Genomic DNA, 18,016 nt, shown 5'->3' on the forward strand with positions numbered 1-18,016 from the left:
GCCTTGCAAAAACCTAAAAAAAAAAGACAGTATTAAAAAAACTCTAAATCTGTTGCCACAATAGTAAAATCAAATGAGTCCAGTAAACAATTTAATTCTCCTAGGGAAGAAATATTTCAATAAGCATTTTGGTTAGTAAACATGTTAATAAAATCTCAAAGAGAAGAGTTATGGACATCATTATAAGCAGCATTGTCTCATAATGCATAGAATTAGGTGAGAAAAGTTATAGCAACTTAAAGAAAACTTTGTAAGAAATCCCCCTAAAAGAGAGTAAATTCTGTCTGATTTAACAATTAACATTGAACAATAAATAAAAGAAATGGAAATAGTCTTTGATTACTATAAAAAAAAACTTTAACAAATCATCAAGAGTAGTAGAGAAGAGTGTACACTTAGAACCAAACATCACTATCCAGGCTAAGATTATAGGAAGGTTAGTAGAAATAGTATTAAAGAGAAAAAAATAAGAAAAACTGCCTGGTTGGGTAAAGTGTATAGAAAGTTGTTCTCAAGAGGATACAATTGTGATAGTACTGATGGATAAAGAGACTGTCCCCAAATTTTCAGACTTAATACCTGTAAAACTATATTCAGTCTTTCTTTCTTTTTGTATTTTCTTTTTTTTAAGTCAATGGGGTTAAGTGATTTGTCCAAGGTCACACCACTAAGTAATTATGAAGTGTCTGATCTCAAATCTGAACTCAGGTCCTCCTGACTCCAGGGCATGTGCTCTATACACTGCACCACCCAACTGCTCTATATTTAGACTTTCAAGACATATTTTATATTAAATGTTTCTGAAAGAGAGGAAGATATTTAAAAAAAAACTTGGATTTACCTAACAAATTTAATAATATTAATAGGTGACTGAAGAAAAATGAACAATTCCTTACCTATCAATAAAACTCATCAATACAACATTTTAATGGGACTCATTTACATATAATTCTCGAAGGTAAAGAGTTAGTAGGTGTTTGCAAGAAGTATTAAACAACAGTCCATATCTTTGTAAATTTGTACTTTAGTGAAAGATATAGAAGATATATAGAAAGATAAATAGAAAATATAAGCTCACAGTTGCTTATTGACTGGCAATTATGAAAAAAGTTTTGACTCAGAGTAAAAAAACACCTTAGAGGCACTTTTCCAACAAGATATTTTTTATTCATTTTTAAAAACCCATCTAGATTTCTTGAAAGGTATAATAACAGAAATAATCCATTTCAATGAACCTCTGATGAAAAATATCAGGTACAAAAGAGATATATGCAGGTGACAAAAGTTATTTGTGAAGAAGAAAATTTGGTATAGAGTCCAAGTTGAAGATGGTTTCTTGATGAATGGTTAAGTCCTCCAGATACTCATATTTGGAGGTAGCATTTTTCTGGTTGTATCAAAAATTAGAATATTGCTTAGCCTCTGGGAAGATCTCTGTAACTATTAGAGTTTATATAAACCATCCAAACAGGGAACACCAAGTAGATAATGTCCTTTGCACAAATTATGACATGCCTGTATATCATAAACCTATAGAGTTTGTACCTGTATATGTATATAAGTATATACATCATATATATAAATATATATATAATACAATATATACAATATATATATAATATATACAATATATGTATATAATACAATATATACAATATATATATAATACAATATAATACAATATATATATATATATATATATATAATACAATACTTTCCCAAAAAAGAAAAGAAAAATTAATATTACACACAGGGGAATAGAGAGGTGCATGGCACTTATTACCAAGCTACAATTATATAACCCATTAAAAACTTTGAAAAGCATGTGTAAAATATGGTTATCAAAAGAGAAGGATTGGAGGTTAACAAGTAGATAAACAATGTTCCACTGGTACCTTGAAAATATCAGTATAGGAAAGTTGGGTGGTAACCCTATGGCAAAATACAGGAAGGAAATAGACAAAAGTCTCATCAGATATGCAGGCATGAATGGAGTGCTAATAAATTTACAGCCAGAAAGGATATTAGAAGTCATCAGGTCCAACATCCTCATTTCATAGAGACTGAACCCAGAGAGATTAAATGATTTCTGGAAGGTCACACTGCTTTAATCAAATGACGCACAATATAAATGCATATTCTCAAGACTTCAAATTTAGTATTCTTCCATCTGCTGCTTTGCAGAGAACTCCAAAGAGATCCATTTGAATATGTTTGAAATCTTATCATATAGGAAAACTCACCAGGGCAGCTTTTCTACTTCAAATGAATAAAAGCTATATTTGTTAACAAATAAGGCTCTCCTTAGATGAGAAAAGAATAGTCTTTCCTAATAAGGTTGGGGGTTCAAAAAAGGATTTTCATTGTCAGCATTATGATTTGATATGTTTCCATCTATTGCAATACCAAAAAAAATTTTTAAAAGAAATACAGGCAGATTGGGAAATAAATTTATTAATGTTTTTACAGATGACATGACAATTTATTTAAAGAGCCCTATAGTTTCAACTAATATCTAATTAAAACAATTCATCAAAGTAGGAAAATATAAAATAAAACCACATAAATTTTCAAACTTTCTATATGTTACCATAAAATGAAATTGAAAGAGATTTAAAAAGATATTAAAAGTAAAATTACAGATTTACAGAATGAGGGAGTCTAGCTGTCAAGATGGGAAGAAATTATAAACACAGGATAAAAGAACACTCTATATAGAAATAAACATTAATAAATAAATGGGAAAATATTAAGTTCTTGTTTTTGAGCTACAATGATATAGTTTTAAATGGCAATATTTGTTAAGTTAATGTACTTATTCAGAAAATTTGTAAAGAACCTGGGAATGCTGTTATATCAATGCAATGTTGGTGAAATTTTGAATGAATCCAATCAATCTGAAAAGCAATTTGGGAAAATACTAACCACCCCCCTTCCATATACCTATCTGTTTTATATCCTAAAAGAGATCAAAGAACTAGATAAAGGAAAATAGATGGGAAGTATAGGTATAGAGGTACTATAGGAACAATGTTAAAATGCTATAGCAGCATTTTTATTATAGCAAAGAACTGGAAATTTATAGGCTATCTAGCAGTTTAGAAATAGCTATGAAAATTGTCATATATGAATTTATTAGAATATTATTGCATCATAAGAAAGAAATAAGGGATAGCTAGAGAAACACTGAAAGACTTTTTATGTACTGATGCTAAGTAAAGTGAGTCAAATCAAAAAAAAGTATAAAAATATAAAAACTTTTAAAAATTAAAAATCATAAAAAAGTAACTTTGAAAGACAAAATTGGAGCTCTAACTTCAGAAGACCTGTAATGACTCATAATTCACATCTCTTGCTAGAGAAGTTGTAGATGAGAGGTGAAGAATAAGATATGTTTTCTTTAATTATATTTTTATTTGTTATGAGCTAGTCTTATATGGGATAGATAGCAGTTATATGAGGAAGAGGGAAAAAGTGGTGATAGTGATGAAAAGAATAAAAGAATCAAAAAAATCAATGAATGCTATATAAAATACACAAAAGAGAAGAGAAATTCAGAAAAAGTCACAAGAGAAGCACAGTGTAGGAAATACCTTGCTAAATTTATCATATACTTTTAAAATAAACTGTATATAATACAGATTCACAGTCTCACATAACAGAAAACAGCCTGTTTCTAAACTAGCACCATCTACCATCTCTTTTTAAAAAGGTACTCAATTCAAGAGTTGTAAAATAATACCTTTAATAATACTATGGAATAAAAATGTTTCTTTATAATAAATTGTCCATTTACTATAATGTATTGTTTTACCCCACAGTCAAAAGAATTTATGTTAATGAAAGGGATGGATTCATTCCCTTGAGAGCTCTTCTTTCTTCATTCTTCTTTAGTGGAGCAAGAAAGGAATAGAACAGTCTTGATAGACTGGGTTTGCACAATGATGAAATTGTGCTATTGTTATTCTCTGTTACTTCCTCTGTGAACTGTATTGTGCCTTCTCTTACAGCCAAAGGGAAGATAAATAAGAAAAATATAATAAATACTGTGAAGAAACTACCCGGTGAGTGAGAAACTGTTTTAATTCTTCTTACTGATTATAAAGGAATTCTACTATTCTTCCAATTCACTGACTCAGTGTTTCTGCCTCAAAACCACTATTTCTTTTGTACAGCTATCTTGGAGAAGGCTATTCATCAGAATCATTGTAGAGAACTTCAAGCCACTTGGCTAAAAGTATTTAGGCTAGCTGTTTGCTTTACCAGAATCCATCAGTCTTGACCAATTCATTGCTTACTGTATGCTTCAGTCATTTCTCTTGAAGCCTTTGTCAGAGTATCTTGTGCCAGAAACAGATCATCTTCCAAACTATCCCAAATAACTCTCCATGTGTGTCCTTAGAGGTTGTCACTGGACCTTTCAAAATGAATTTAGAAAGTAATTTATGTATGTGATTTATTATTTCTATTATGTCACCCTGAACTTGGAACACAGAATCGAGTTCTTGAAATTCACAGAGTAGTTGTCATATATGAATTTATATTCTTCAATTTTCTTCTTTCTGAAGGAGGGAAAATCAAACTTAACAACCTGGACAAGATTCTGGAAATCTTGGGGATCGAGTTGGCAGACAGAGAAATGGAAGAACTATTGAGTGACCTGCCTATAAATGGTGAGCATTTTTAAGCTTCTTTATGTTTTTGAGGAAGGTTTAATTTCCTGTCTAAGAATTTCAGAAAGGATCCTAATTTAGTTCAGATGAAAAAACAGAAATACCTATAAAGGCCATCATAATGTATGAAGAAATATTTCTGACTGAATCTTCAAGTTGAGTCTCCCAAAATGCCACTGAGTAGAACAGAGGAATGGAAGATTTCTTATTATTTTACCCCAGGCCCCACCAGAGCTACCTGGTGGACCTCTTTGGGGAGGAAAGAAAGCCCAATGCAAATAAGGGAATCCTAACCACTTAAATTAAATTTTCCAGTACTGGACTTGGACTTAAGAAGACCTGAATGCAAATTCTGATTTTTACACTTAGGGAATGATCCTGGACTAATCACTTCTCATTTAATCTCCTCTGTAAAATAGAGAATACTGTTTGCTACATAAGATAATGTGAGAATCAAATTTTTAAAAGAGAGTGTGTGTATACTGTGTGTATGTATATGTATGTATAACACTTTTTCAAAAATTTATATATTTATATGCACACATGCACAATTGTTGCAAACCTTAAAATACTTGGTAAGTACTAGCTATTATTATTTAAATGGATTTATGTTTTCATTGGTCTGAGTAGACTAAGTGACTACAAGTATGAGTATCTAAATATATTCTTCTAACTTTCTCTGGCAAAAATGGAAAAATCATCATCTAATTAGGCAACCTCCTGAAGACGATCCCTTATCCACTGAGGTTTAATAGCCTTACAGGAAGACACTAAAGATTTGTTAACAATTTTTTAAAAAATTCCCTCACAATAATAATTGGAGATTTGTATGTCATAAACTGTTTAAAAATTAGCATGCATTTGAAAAAAACAAGACTTCTTCTGACCCAGAACACAATTTGTTTTCAAAAAAAAGTGAGGGGTTTCAAGTCTAAGTTCTTCTGGCAAGTTGTCAGTGGCAGTGAATTTTCAATATTTCGAAAATCCATGACTTTGTCAATGTAAGTATTTTCTCCACTATCATATTTTGCAACCCTTCTAAGATTTCTTTAGCTGACTTTGTGAGTCATTTGTGCCCAAAAAACAAAAGTGAATACTATATCTAATACTAAGTAAATACACAATATAAGTGTGGGCAGAGAGAATGTTAGAAGCAGATCTAACAGGTCTTGGCAATTGAATGGATATGAGGAAGAAGGGAAAGGGAAAAGTTGAGGATGACACTCTGAGGGCATACACATAGTAATGACTCCTATAGCAGAGACATCCTAGGTTCTTGCAAGACTTAAGTGAGATCACTGATGAAAAATGCTTTGTACATTTGAAATGAATGAATATATATTATTTATCACACATTTGATTTGAATAGCTTAAACTTCTTTAGCTAAATGCTTTAATTTCTCAGCTTTTAACAATGGAGCCTACTAAATGGGATGTTTTTTCCTAACAGGATCACACCAGCTTCCACCTGAATAATTTAAATACTATTTAAACAAAATATTTTTATAATAAATTTACATGTATGTTTCTTCGTAGACAATATATGTTCTATTTTAACCCATTAGACAAAGCAAAATTGCAAAGATACACAAAATATTAACAATAAACAAGATTGTGGTCAGAAATTGAAAGAATAAACTAGGTCCTTTGATCCTTGTATTATCAAAAAATTTGCAGTTTCCTAGTACAAAGAGTCATATAATATCCATACTGGAAAGGAACACGGAGATCACCTTTTTTTTCCACAGAGGAAGAAAGTGAAAACTAAGAGATAGGAACGGGCCCATTCATTCAGTCTTATTCTTAAAATATCCGGAATCTAATAGGCCCCAATAAAATTTTTGATTCCTACAAGTTCTGATACTCAAAAGCAAAGGGAAGGGAAGTTCACTGAAAGACTGGGTGTTAAACAGTGGATATAGGACTGGACCCAGAGACAGAGGGACCTATATTCATAACTTTAGATATAAACTAGCTGTGTCAACCTGCAGCCTTGTCCTACTTATTTTAACCCACATTTGACTTTCTTGGCAAATTAAAGTATTTTGCCCTTTCCTTTTCCAGCTCATTTTACAGATGAGGAAACTGGAAAATCATGGTTAAGTGACTTCCCCAGGTTAACACAATCACATTAGAACTCGTCAGACCAAATATGACTTCATGAAGATGAGTCTTCTTGATTGCAAGCCTACTACTCTATGTACCACCTAACTGCCAATGTCATTTAACCTCACTCAGTCTCAGTTTCCTCATCCCTAAGAGGTAAATAATAACAGCAGGTGCCTCTACTAGTTTTTTAAAGGATAAAATGAGTTTAATATTTGTAAAACATATTGGAAACATTAAAACCTTGTATAAATGCTATTTATTATTATTATTACTGTTGTTATAAATTTATAGATTAAGAGCTTCTTTCATTTCTCAGCTATCTATTATAAATTAAATCTTTATAGAAAACAGGATAAGATTCCATATATTTAGGTGAGTTCAGAGAATATTCCTGTGGCTTATCTCATATTTTCATAATTAATATAATGCTATTTTTGTAAGGCTCTGCATGTTTGGGTCCTTTCTAACCTCTGCCTCATCTTGCAGCTGATGGGAGGGTCTCCCTGAAAAACATTATTGATAAAGTGAAATCAATTAAAGGTGAGTGACAAGAAATAATAAGAAGGTAGGTAAACATCAATATTTTTCACAAAAATCCATGGCAAGAAGAATAGCATGGTGGATAAAGGTATAACCTTAGAGTCAAGAAATCCTATATTCAAATTTGACCTCTGACAAGTGAGACCAAGAGTCAAATTACTTCCCTTCTCAGGCAGTATCCTAAATGGTATATATAAAAATAATTTGTTGATCTATATATAGAAAGATAATCAACTTGCAAGCACTTATTAAGTGCCCTTGAGAAACAGAAAAAAAAAACAATGAAATGGACTCAACTAACAAGTAGCTCACTTGGGCATGTAAATATAAACAAAATAAATACATTATAATTTGAGAGGGATGTCCCTAAGCAGTGAAGGAAGCAGGAAATATATAGAAGGCAGAAACTGTGGTTCACTTCCTTCACTATGAAGGAAGAAAGAGTGACTGAGATGGAAGTAAGGAGAGCATGGGTGACAGTAAGATAATAGCAAAGGAAGAAAATAAAAAACCATGTGTGAGAAATATAAAGTAGGCAGGGGAAAGTGATGTCTAATGAGATAATAAAAAGATAAGTTGGTGCCAGGTTGTAAAGGGCTTTAAAACTAAACAAACAGAGGGGCGGCTAGGTGGTGCAGTGGATAGAACACCAGCCTTGGAGTCAGGAACACCTGAGTTCAAATCTGACCTCAGACACTTAATAACTACCTAGCTTAACCCCATTGCCTTGCAAAAACCAAAAAAGAAAATCTTAAAAAAACTAAACAAGCTATATGTATTTGATCCAAAAGAAATAGGTAATAACAAGTTTATTAAATGACATGGTCAGTAGACCTGTGCTTAAAAAGAAATATGGGGGCCACCAGGTGGTGATAGAGCACTGGTCCTGGAATCAGAAAGACTTGAGTTCAAGTCCAGTCTCAGTCGAAATTTAACAGCTGTATGAAACTTACTAGCTGTATGATCTTGGGCAAGTCACTTAGCCCCTTTGACTTGAGAGAGAGAGAGAGAGAGAGAGAGAGAGAGAATGACATTTGCAGCTATGTAAAAAATGATTTTGAGATGGAAGAGAATCATAAGGCAGGAAGAATGATGAGAGGGATTTATAACAACTCTAATCCTATTATGACATTGGATTATAAAATTATAATAATAATAATAATGACTTGAGTTGTGTAACTAGAGAGCTTGTATAAGTAGAGAGAAAAGTGGGTAGATATGGGAAATGTTATGGAGAAAGGGACAAGATTCACCAACTGATTAGATATGGGGATGAAGGGACAAAGGGAGAAAGAGTTCAGGAATCCAGGATAATAATTGTATAATTATCTATTATATGTGTTTATGTATGTGTGTATGTATGTGTGTGTGTGCTGAATATGTTAAATGATCAATAAATACTCTATTTAAATTCACCTACAAACTTGTCAAATTTTCCCCATTCTCTTTGTAGAAAGTCATGGATTCTCTTGAATATAATACATTATGTTCTTGTTTTCAATTTCCTGAAGGTTGAGATAGACAACAATCTAGGTCTCCAAATCATTATTGAGGAGATGTATTGTTTTCAGATGAGTGAAAATAGTTGGGATAAAAGCAAAGATGACCCAATCTTACTAATAGATCTATGTTGCTTAATGCATCAGTCTTCATTAGACTATTGTCCAATGACCATTTCACATTCTTCAGTGTAGTTCTCTTCAAACTGGTCCATTTCCCTGAATAATAAGAAATATATTCTATTTCTGAATTCCCAAATGATTTTCATTTATTGGTAGACTAACTCTCCATTAGTTTGCTATTTTTAATTTGGAGGTGAATAGACACAGTATTAATAGGTAGCATCTTTCAACTTCTAAAGTCATTACTAGTCCTCACATTCCCATCTTTTACCATTCTCATCTTTTGTAAACAGAAAGTATTGATGCTCAAAACCTGGAAAACTTCCTGAAGGATATGGGGATCACATTCACAGAAGAAGAGCTTCAAGATTTCTTGAAACGCCTTCCAATTGATGGTGAGTGTCCCAAATGACACTGTGGTTCTCAGGCAAACTTGCACTTACTTGTGTGAAAATGCCCAAAATTTTCTAAAAAAAGATGCCTCATGGGGCAGCTAGGTGGTGCAGTGGATAGAACACTGGCCCTGGAGACAGGAGTATCTAAGTTCAAATCCAGACTCAGACACTTAATAATAATCTAGCTGTGTGGCCTTGGATAAGCCACTGAACTCCATTCGCCTTGCAAAAACCTAAAAAAAAAAACCCTAAAAAAAAAAAAAGATGCCTCAGACTACTCCTTAAGCTAGAGTTCTTCAACTTCAGCACAAGCATAAACTCCAGCCACTCGAAGATAAGACCATTTTAGCCACTAGAAAAACTAAGGAATAGTAAAGAGAAAGAGGAACAACTAAAATGAAAAGAAATGAATAGAAGAATAAAAATAAAGGAAGCAGGTGGGAAAGAAAATAATGCAAAATTGAATGAACAGGAAAGTGATCTTATTTCCATCCAATTCAAGTGGGCTGGCATAGGGGCTGGGGATTCTTGACCAACAGAGCTGCAGGGAAGTATAACAGGAAAAGGAGGCAAAGTTTCTCTGTTCATTATCTCAGGGCATAAAGATATAGGGGTATTCAGCATCGAGTGACACCCCCCCCCATATGCCTTATAAAGTTTCAATGATACTCTCAGAAATGAAAGGAGCTTTTTTCTTGCCATCTTTAACCTTGGGAAGACTTTCCAAAACTACTGCTCTGGCCAATCTAGAAATAATAAGTAAGTGATTTCCTTTATATTTGGGAATTCTCAATATTTCAAGTTTGTCTAAACTATGCCATTAAAAGGGCTACTCAGATTCCTCCAAAGAGAAAATTAGCATCATAGAAAGGAGGACTACATTGGAAATCAAGGACTAATGTTCAAATCTCAGCATTGTCGTTACTCTAAATGAATAGGAGCTAAAGAATCTTTATTTCCCTGCCATCTTATATACAGTAAGTATTTTTTAAATGAGCAATTGTGAGTGAATGAAATGAAAAGTAACAGAGTACTTAAGGTACTTAAGGTAGCTAAATGGTGGAATTAAAGTGCTGTGTATGGAATTAGGAAGATCTGAGTTTAAATGGGACCTCAGATATTGACTAGTTGTGTGACCCTGGGAAAAACTCTTTACCTGAGGTTGCACCAGTTTCTTCAGCTGTGAAATGGAAATAATGCTACCTGTTTCCCCAGGTTGCTTTGAGAATACAATGAGGGGACAGCTAAGTGGCACATTTGATAGAGCACTACCCTGGAATCAGGAGGACCTGAGTTCAAATGTAACCTTAGATACATATTACCTAACTGTGTGACCTTTGGCAAGTCACTTAACGCCACTGCCTTTTAAAAATTAAAAAAAAGAGAGAATAAAATGAGTAAATCACTTAGCAACTAAATGAAAACCATAGTTATACAGTTGAATGACTTGAGGCAAATGAAGAAGATTGTGGAGATGATCATACACATTTAAGGGCAACAAGAAACATGATTTCATGGAATATTAACTTTTTACTGCAGAACTAAACATAAGTATTCAGGATAAGAGGAAAAGATATCAATGTCTAGACTGTAGACAAATTTTATGCATTTGTAAGAGGAGCACCTTCTTTAAGAAAAAAATTGACAGGTTCTAGGTTTGGTGAGCATCAAAAAGCTTTGCATAAAAAAGAAATACTTTATATCTTATCAAGTAAGAAAAGAGTTATTATTGGTATAAGAGTAGTCATTGGATCAGCTATGAACCCTAAGACCACTACTACCTTGTTAATAAAAAGATTTGAATATAAAAAGAATATATTCTATTATTCTGGAAATGATGCTTGATATGACACATACATAATATATGAAATAATATAAAATTCAAAAACATAATAGAAATGACATATAGTTGAAATAATTGAATATTAAATTTTTCAAATACCTAAAAAATGCAAAACAAATACCAAAAAAACTGTAAAAAGCAGAACATTAACTGTTCTAAATCTGCTGTCACAAGATGAAAATCAAAAAAAGACTATTAATCAATTTACTTAAGGTGGATGGTTTGACTAAAAACCCAGTGAAGAAATACTGCAGCAACAATTGTAATCAGTAAACATGTTTATAAAATCTCATAAAGAAAATATGGACATAGTTATGAGCAGAATTGTCTACAAGGCATAGAGAAAAACTAAGAAAAGTTATGCTAATTTAAAGCATACTTTGTAAGGAATTCCCCTTAATGAAAGCAATTTCTATAGCATTTAACAATTAACATAGAACAATAAGAGAAAATGGAAGATCTCTGATGATTACTGTAACAATCTATAACAAATTATCAAGAGCAATAGAGAGAATACAATTAGAACCAAACATAATCAGGCTAAGAATATAGGAGGTATGTTAGAAAACAGGGGTTTGGGGGGGGGGGTTAAGATTTTTTTCTTTGCAAAGCAATGGGGGTTTAAGTGTCTTGCCCAAGGCCACACAGCTAGGTAATTATTAAGTGTTTGAGGCCAGATTTGAACTCAGGTACTCCTGACTCCAGGGCTGGTGCTCTATCCACTGCAGCACTTAGCCACCCCAAAAAAATAGTTTTAAAGAGAAAAAAAAGACAAAAAAATAAATAGGTGATTCAGGAAAAATGAACTCTTCCCTACCCATATGCCTATTCTTTCACCTATACAACACCAATACAAAATTTTTATGTGACTCATTTACACACAGTTCAAGAGCATCCTTGATAAAAGTATTAGTAGGGAAATAACAGGTCTTTACAAAAGATATTCAACAACAGACCACTTCTTTTTCATTTTATACTTGAATAAAACATGTAAAAATATAAGCTCTCAATTTTGTTTGCCAATTATGAAAAGGTTTTGATTTAGAAGAGTAAAAGAACACCTTAGTCACTTTTTCAACAATGGATTTCCTGTTCATATTTAAAAACCCATCTAAATTCCTTGAAAGGTATAACAGCAGAAATAATCCTGATCAATGAACCTCTGATGAAAACTATCAGATTAAAAAAAGAGAAATATACAGTGACAAAAGTTATTTATCATTGTGATGAAGATTTGGTATAGAGTCCAAGTTGAAGATGGTTTCTAGATGGATGGTTAAGTCCCCCAGGTAGTCCTACTGGGGGTAACATTAAGCTGGTTGCATCAAAAAATGGAATATTGCATAATCTCTGGGAAGAGCTCTGTAAACTCTCAAGAGTTTGTGTAAATCATACAAACAGGGAAGGTCAAGTAGATGAAGAATGTCCATTGCACAAATTATGACATGTCTTTATATAAAAAATTCTATAGAATTTGTACTTGTACATATGTAGATATATATATATATATAGATATATAGATATATAGATGAAGCAATTCTCCCCAGTGTTGAAGAGGAGAGTAGATTAGAGTCCTCAGAAATGAAGACCCATTTTTAATACTAACCTTGCATTACTTCTAGCAAGATATGGAGTACAAAACTTTCCCAAGGAGTAAAAATGAATATCACACCCAGGGAAATAGAAATGCATGGCAGTTATCACCAAGCTATAACATAATAACCAACTAGAAACTTTTAATAGCAGAAGTAAAATATAGTTATCAGAGGAAGGGTTTGGGGTTAATAAGTAGATAAACAGAGGGTTCCACTGGTATACTGATAATGTCAACATAAGGAAAAGAAAACACACAGCAAGTTAGGTGATAGTCCTATGGCAAACTACTGGAAGGACATGGAAAGAAGTCACATAAGTTTTGCAGGCATAAATGAAGTACTAATATATTTAGAGCTAGAAGGGACTTTAGAAGTCATCAAGTTCAAAGTCCTCATTTCATGGATAATGAGACTGAAACCCAGTTAAGGTTTAAGTTATTTAAGTGATTTCCCTAGGGTCACGCTACTGGTAATCAAATGGGTCATAATGCAAACCCATATCTCAGACTCCAAATTTATCATTCTTCCATCCCCTACTTTGCAGAGAACTACAAATAGATCCATTTGAATATGTCTGAGAATCTTATCATATAGGGAAATTCCCCAGGGCAACTTTTTTACTTAAAATGGGTATAAGAAAAAGATAATCTTTCCCAATAAGGCTGGGGTTTAAAAAAGCATTTTCATTGTCAGCACTATAATTTGTATATTTCCATCTCTTGCAAAACAAAATATAAATTGAAAAAAGAAATATAGGGAAAAGGGAAACAAATTTATTAATTTTTTTACACATATGACAATTTATTTAGAGCATCCTAAAGATTCAGCTAACATATATTTGAAACAACTTCAGCAAAGTAGAAAAATATAAAATAAAACCATACCAATTTTCAAACTTTCTTTGTTAGCAACAAAGCAAAGTAGAAAGAGATTTAAAAAGAGGTATTTTATTAAAATTAACTCAAGAATTATAGAATTTGGGGGAGTACAGCTGTCAAGATTGGCAGAGAAATTATATGCATATTATCAAAAAGCATTCTTTATAGAAATAAACATATAATATTAAATAAGAAAATATTAATTTCTCATTTTTGAACTGTAGTGATATGATTTTTTAAAATGGAAGTCTTAGCTGAGTTAATATACTTATTCAGAAAATTTAGAAAGGCCTTGGTAAGATTGTCATATCACTGCAAGGTTGGTGAAGCTTTGAATGAATCCAAACATTCTGAAAAGCAATTTGGAAAAATACAAAAAAGTCAGTAGACTTTTCATACCCTTTTACCCCCTCCATATACCTACTTCCTTTATGTCCTAAAAGAGATCAAAGAAGGAGGTAAAAGAAGATACATGGGTAGCATAGGAACAGAATTACCACAAGTAGAAAATAAAAAATGTTATAGCAGCACTTTTTATAAAAAAAGAACTGGACATTTGCAGGCTATCAGTTTGGGGACAGCTAAGAAAATTATCATATACAAATTAATTAGAATATGATTGAACCATAAGAAACAATACAAGGCATACCTTAAAAGAAACACTGAAAGACTTTTTATGAACTGAGGATGAGTGAAGTGAAGCAAACCAAGAAAAATTATAAAAATATAAAAATTATTTTAAAAACTATAAAATCATAAACAAAAGTTAACTTGAAAGACCAAGTTCTGACTTCAGAAAACTGTTGATGAAATATAATTCTCATTTCTTGCTAGAGAAGTTATAGATGAGAAGTAAAGAATAAGATATATGCTTTCTTTTATTATATTTTTATTTGCCAGGACTCTTAATGGTGATAGAGGAATAGCAGTAGTGAGCGATGAAAAAGAAAAAATCAATGAATGCTGTATAAAATATTCAAAAGAGAATGCACAATGTAGGAAATAACTTGCTCAATTTATCATATATTTTTTAAAAAGTTATACATAATACAGATTCACAGTTTCATATAACAAAAAGCAATCTGTTACCAGATTGGCACCATCTACCATTTCCTTTAAAAAGGTAATCAATTCAAGAATTTATAAAATGGTAACTATTTGAGGAAAAGCTTTTCTCTTTAATAATTTGTCCATTTACTATAATGTATTTTTTTTACCCCAGAGTTAGAAGAATTTATGTTAATAAAAGAGATAGATTCATTCTCTTGAGAGCTCTTCTCTCTTCATTCTCATTTAGTGGAGCAAGGAAGAAATAGAACAGTCTATATGCTGGATTTGCACAATGATGAACATTGTGCAATTACTGTAATTTTCCATTACTTACTCTATGAACTGAATTGTATCTTCTCTTGCAGTCAAAGGGAAGATAAATAAGAAAAATATAATGAATGCTCTGAAGACTCTATCCGGTGAGTGAGAAACTGTTTTATTTCTTCTCAGTGATTATAATATGAATTCTATTTTCCTTCCAATTTACTGATTCAGCATTTCTGCCTAATGACCTTCAGTTTTTTTATTATATACAGTTGCCCTGGAAGAGGCAATTCACCAGATTCTATCCCTGTAGAGAACTTTAGACCCTTTAGCTAAAAAGTATGTGTATAGCAGTCTGCTTCACCAGAATTGCATCAACCTTGACCACTTTATTTCTTACTGTGTGCTTTGGAGGCTTCTCCTGAACCATCTATCAGAGCTTTTTGGAAAAGGAAAAGATCATCTTGCTAGCTTGCCCAAATGGCTCTCTATTTTGTCATTATGCATTTAAAATAAGTTTGGACAGCATTTGCAAAGAACTTTATATATGTGCATTATAATTTCATATTATCTAATCCTCAAATCAGGACGCAGAATCCAATTCTGAAATTCATAGAATATTTGTATTTATATATAGGCTTGTATACCCCTTTGTCCCTATTGGGCACAATTCCATATTTTTCTTATTTGTCTCCCCCATTAGACCGTGAGCTCCTTGAGGGCAGGAACAGGGCTTCTGATTTTCTTTTTATTGCCAGCACTTCGTACTTTACCTGGAATTATAGTAGTATGCACTTAATAGGTGTTATTTTAACTTGATTTGTAATCCCTACAATTAAGTAGAATGCCCGATTTATGATAAGAACTTCATAAATTGACTACATTCTTCAATTTTCTTCTTTCTGAAGGGGAAAATATAACCATTAATGACCTAGACGAGGGTCTTGGAAACCTAGGGATCAAGACCGCAAATAAAGAAACTGATGAGCTATTAGCAAAAACATTCACTGATGGTAAGAATTTCCTTTGTAGTTTTAATTTATTTTTTATTTAATAGTTTATTTTTCCCCAGTAATATATAAAAACAAATTTTTATCATTTGTTTTTAAATTCTTTCCCTTTCTCCCCCTTCTTCCAATTTGCCTCCTCATTGGGAAGGCTAGCATTTCAATATAGATTATACATGAGCAGTCAAGCAAAACATTTTCATAAGTCATATTGTAAAAGAAAACAAAGCTTAAAAGACTCAAGAAAAATAAAGTTAAGGGTGGCTAGGTGGTGCAGTGGATAGAGCACTGGCCCTGGAGTCAGGAGTACCTGAGTTCAAATGCAGCCTCAGACACTTAATAATTACCTAGCTGTGTGGCCCTGGGCAAGCCACTTAATCCCATTTGCCTTGCAAAAACATAAAAAAAAAAAGAAGTTTAACAATAAAGTTAAGAAGTATGCTTCAATCTGTACATAGATACCATCAGCTCTTTGGGGATGGATAGCATTTTTTATCATAAGTCCTTCAGAACTGTCCGACCTCACTTTTAAAAGTTTTTATTGAAACAATAAAATATATTTTGATTTATTATTTCAGTGAGAGCTCTGAGGTAGCTCAGCTTCATTTACTAAACCCATAGGCTCCTCATAAAATCGCCCTGCAGACCACATTTTGGACAGCCCTGGTCCATAGTATTGCTAGAATAGCTAAATCTCACAGCTGATCATCTTACAATATCACAATTAGTTTGTGCACAGTACATTTCACTTTGCATCAACTCATATAAGTTTTTCCAACTTTTTCTGATCATTATTTCCAACAGCAGAATAGTATTCCATCACAACACATAGGACAATTTGTTCAGTCATTCCAGTGGTGACAATTACTTATACCCCTGTGTGATTATGCAGAAGCTTTGATTTCCTGTCTTAAGAATTTCTGAAAGGATCTTAATTTCATTCACATGAAAGACAGAAACACCTATAGAGAAAACCCATTATAATATATGATGAAATCTCTTACTGAACCTCCAAGTCAAGAGTTTCCCAGGATGTCACTGGGTAGAACACAGGAATGGAATGCTCCTTACTCTTTATCACAGGACCCACCTGATCAACATGGTGGCCCTCTTTAAGGAGCAAAACCTCTTGTGAATCAGGGAATCCTAACCAGCCAGATTAAATTTTCTAGCACTGGACTTGGACTCAAGAAGACTTGAGTTCAAATCATGCTTTATATAACTTTCAGTATGATCTTGGACAAATCACTTGCCCTCACTTAACCTCGTTCTCTCATGTGTAAAATAAGAACCATAATACTGTCTGCTACATAAAGTTGCTGTTAGAGTCAAAAGAGAAAAACAATATGTAAATGTATGTGTATATATACATATATTGTTGCAAACCATAAAATACTATGTAAATACTAGTTATTACTGTTTCAAAAAATCAATGTTTTCATTGGTATGAGTATATTGAACATATTGTACCCAATGAATATCTAAATATTTCCTTTCATCTTTCTTTGACAAAAAAAATTATCATCCATTGGCTAATGTTCTGAAGATGATCCCTTAGCCACTTAACCTTATAGGTCTTGCTAGATGATTTGCTAGAAAAGTTTTTTTTAATTTACCTAATGATGGAAATGGAAAATACATAGGTTATAAATTGCTTAAAAGCCAGTTTGTAGTTGAAAAGATTAAACAAGGCTTCTAATTGTTCCAAAATTCATGATTTCCTTTTTTTAAAAATATGAGATTGGAGCAGCTAGGTGGCGCAGTGGATGAAGCACTGGCCTTGGAGTCAGGAGTACCTGAGTTCAAATCCGGCCTCAGACGCTTAATAATTACCTAGCTGTGTGGTCTTGGGCAAGCCACTTAACCCCATTGCCTTATAAAAACCAAAAAAAAAAAAAAAAAAAATACAGTAAAAAACATGAGATCCTCATTTCTAATCCCTTCTGGCCATTTTTCAAGGATTATGAATCTTCAAATAGATCAAAAATACTTGTCAATGTGAGTATTCACTACACCAATAAATTACAAATGTTCTCTCAT

At 32.5% G+C, this 18,016-nt stretch overlaps 1 protein-coding gene across 1 annotated transcript in view; it reads left to right on the forward strand.

The window, feature by feature from the left end:
- LOC141510864 (EF-hand calcium-binding domain-containing protein 13-like) overlaps positions 1-18,016 on the forward strand; it is a 70,951-nt gene that overhangs the window by 51,048 nt on the left and 1,887 nt on the right. Inside the window, exons 20-25 of the mRNA XM_074220291.1 lie at positions 4,011-4,064; positions 4,569-4,673; positions 7,269-7,322; positions 9,238-9,339; positions 15,071-15,124; positions 15,878-15,982. Coding sequence (XP_074076392.1) covers positions 4,011-4,064; positions 4,569-4,673; positions 7,269-7,322; positions 9,238-9,339; positions 15,071-15,124; positions 15,878-15,982 — 474 coding nt within the window. The remainder of the gene's footprint in view (positions 1-4,010; positions 4,065-4,568; positions 4,674-7,268; positions 7,323-9,237; positions 9,340-15,070; positions 15,125-15,877; positions 15,983-18,016) is intronic.

The sequence above is a fragment of the Macrotis lagotis genome, chromosome 2 (genome assembly GCF_037893015.1).
Source record: "Macrotis lagotis isolate mMagLag1 chromosome 2, bilby.v1.9.chrom.fasta, whole genome shotgun sequence".
NCBI lineage: Eukaryota > Metazoa > Chordata > Mammalia > Peramelemorphia > Peramelidae > Macrotis > Macrotis lagotis.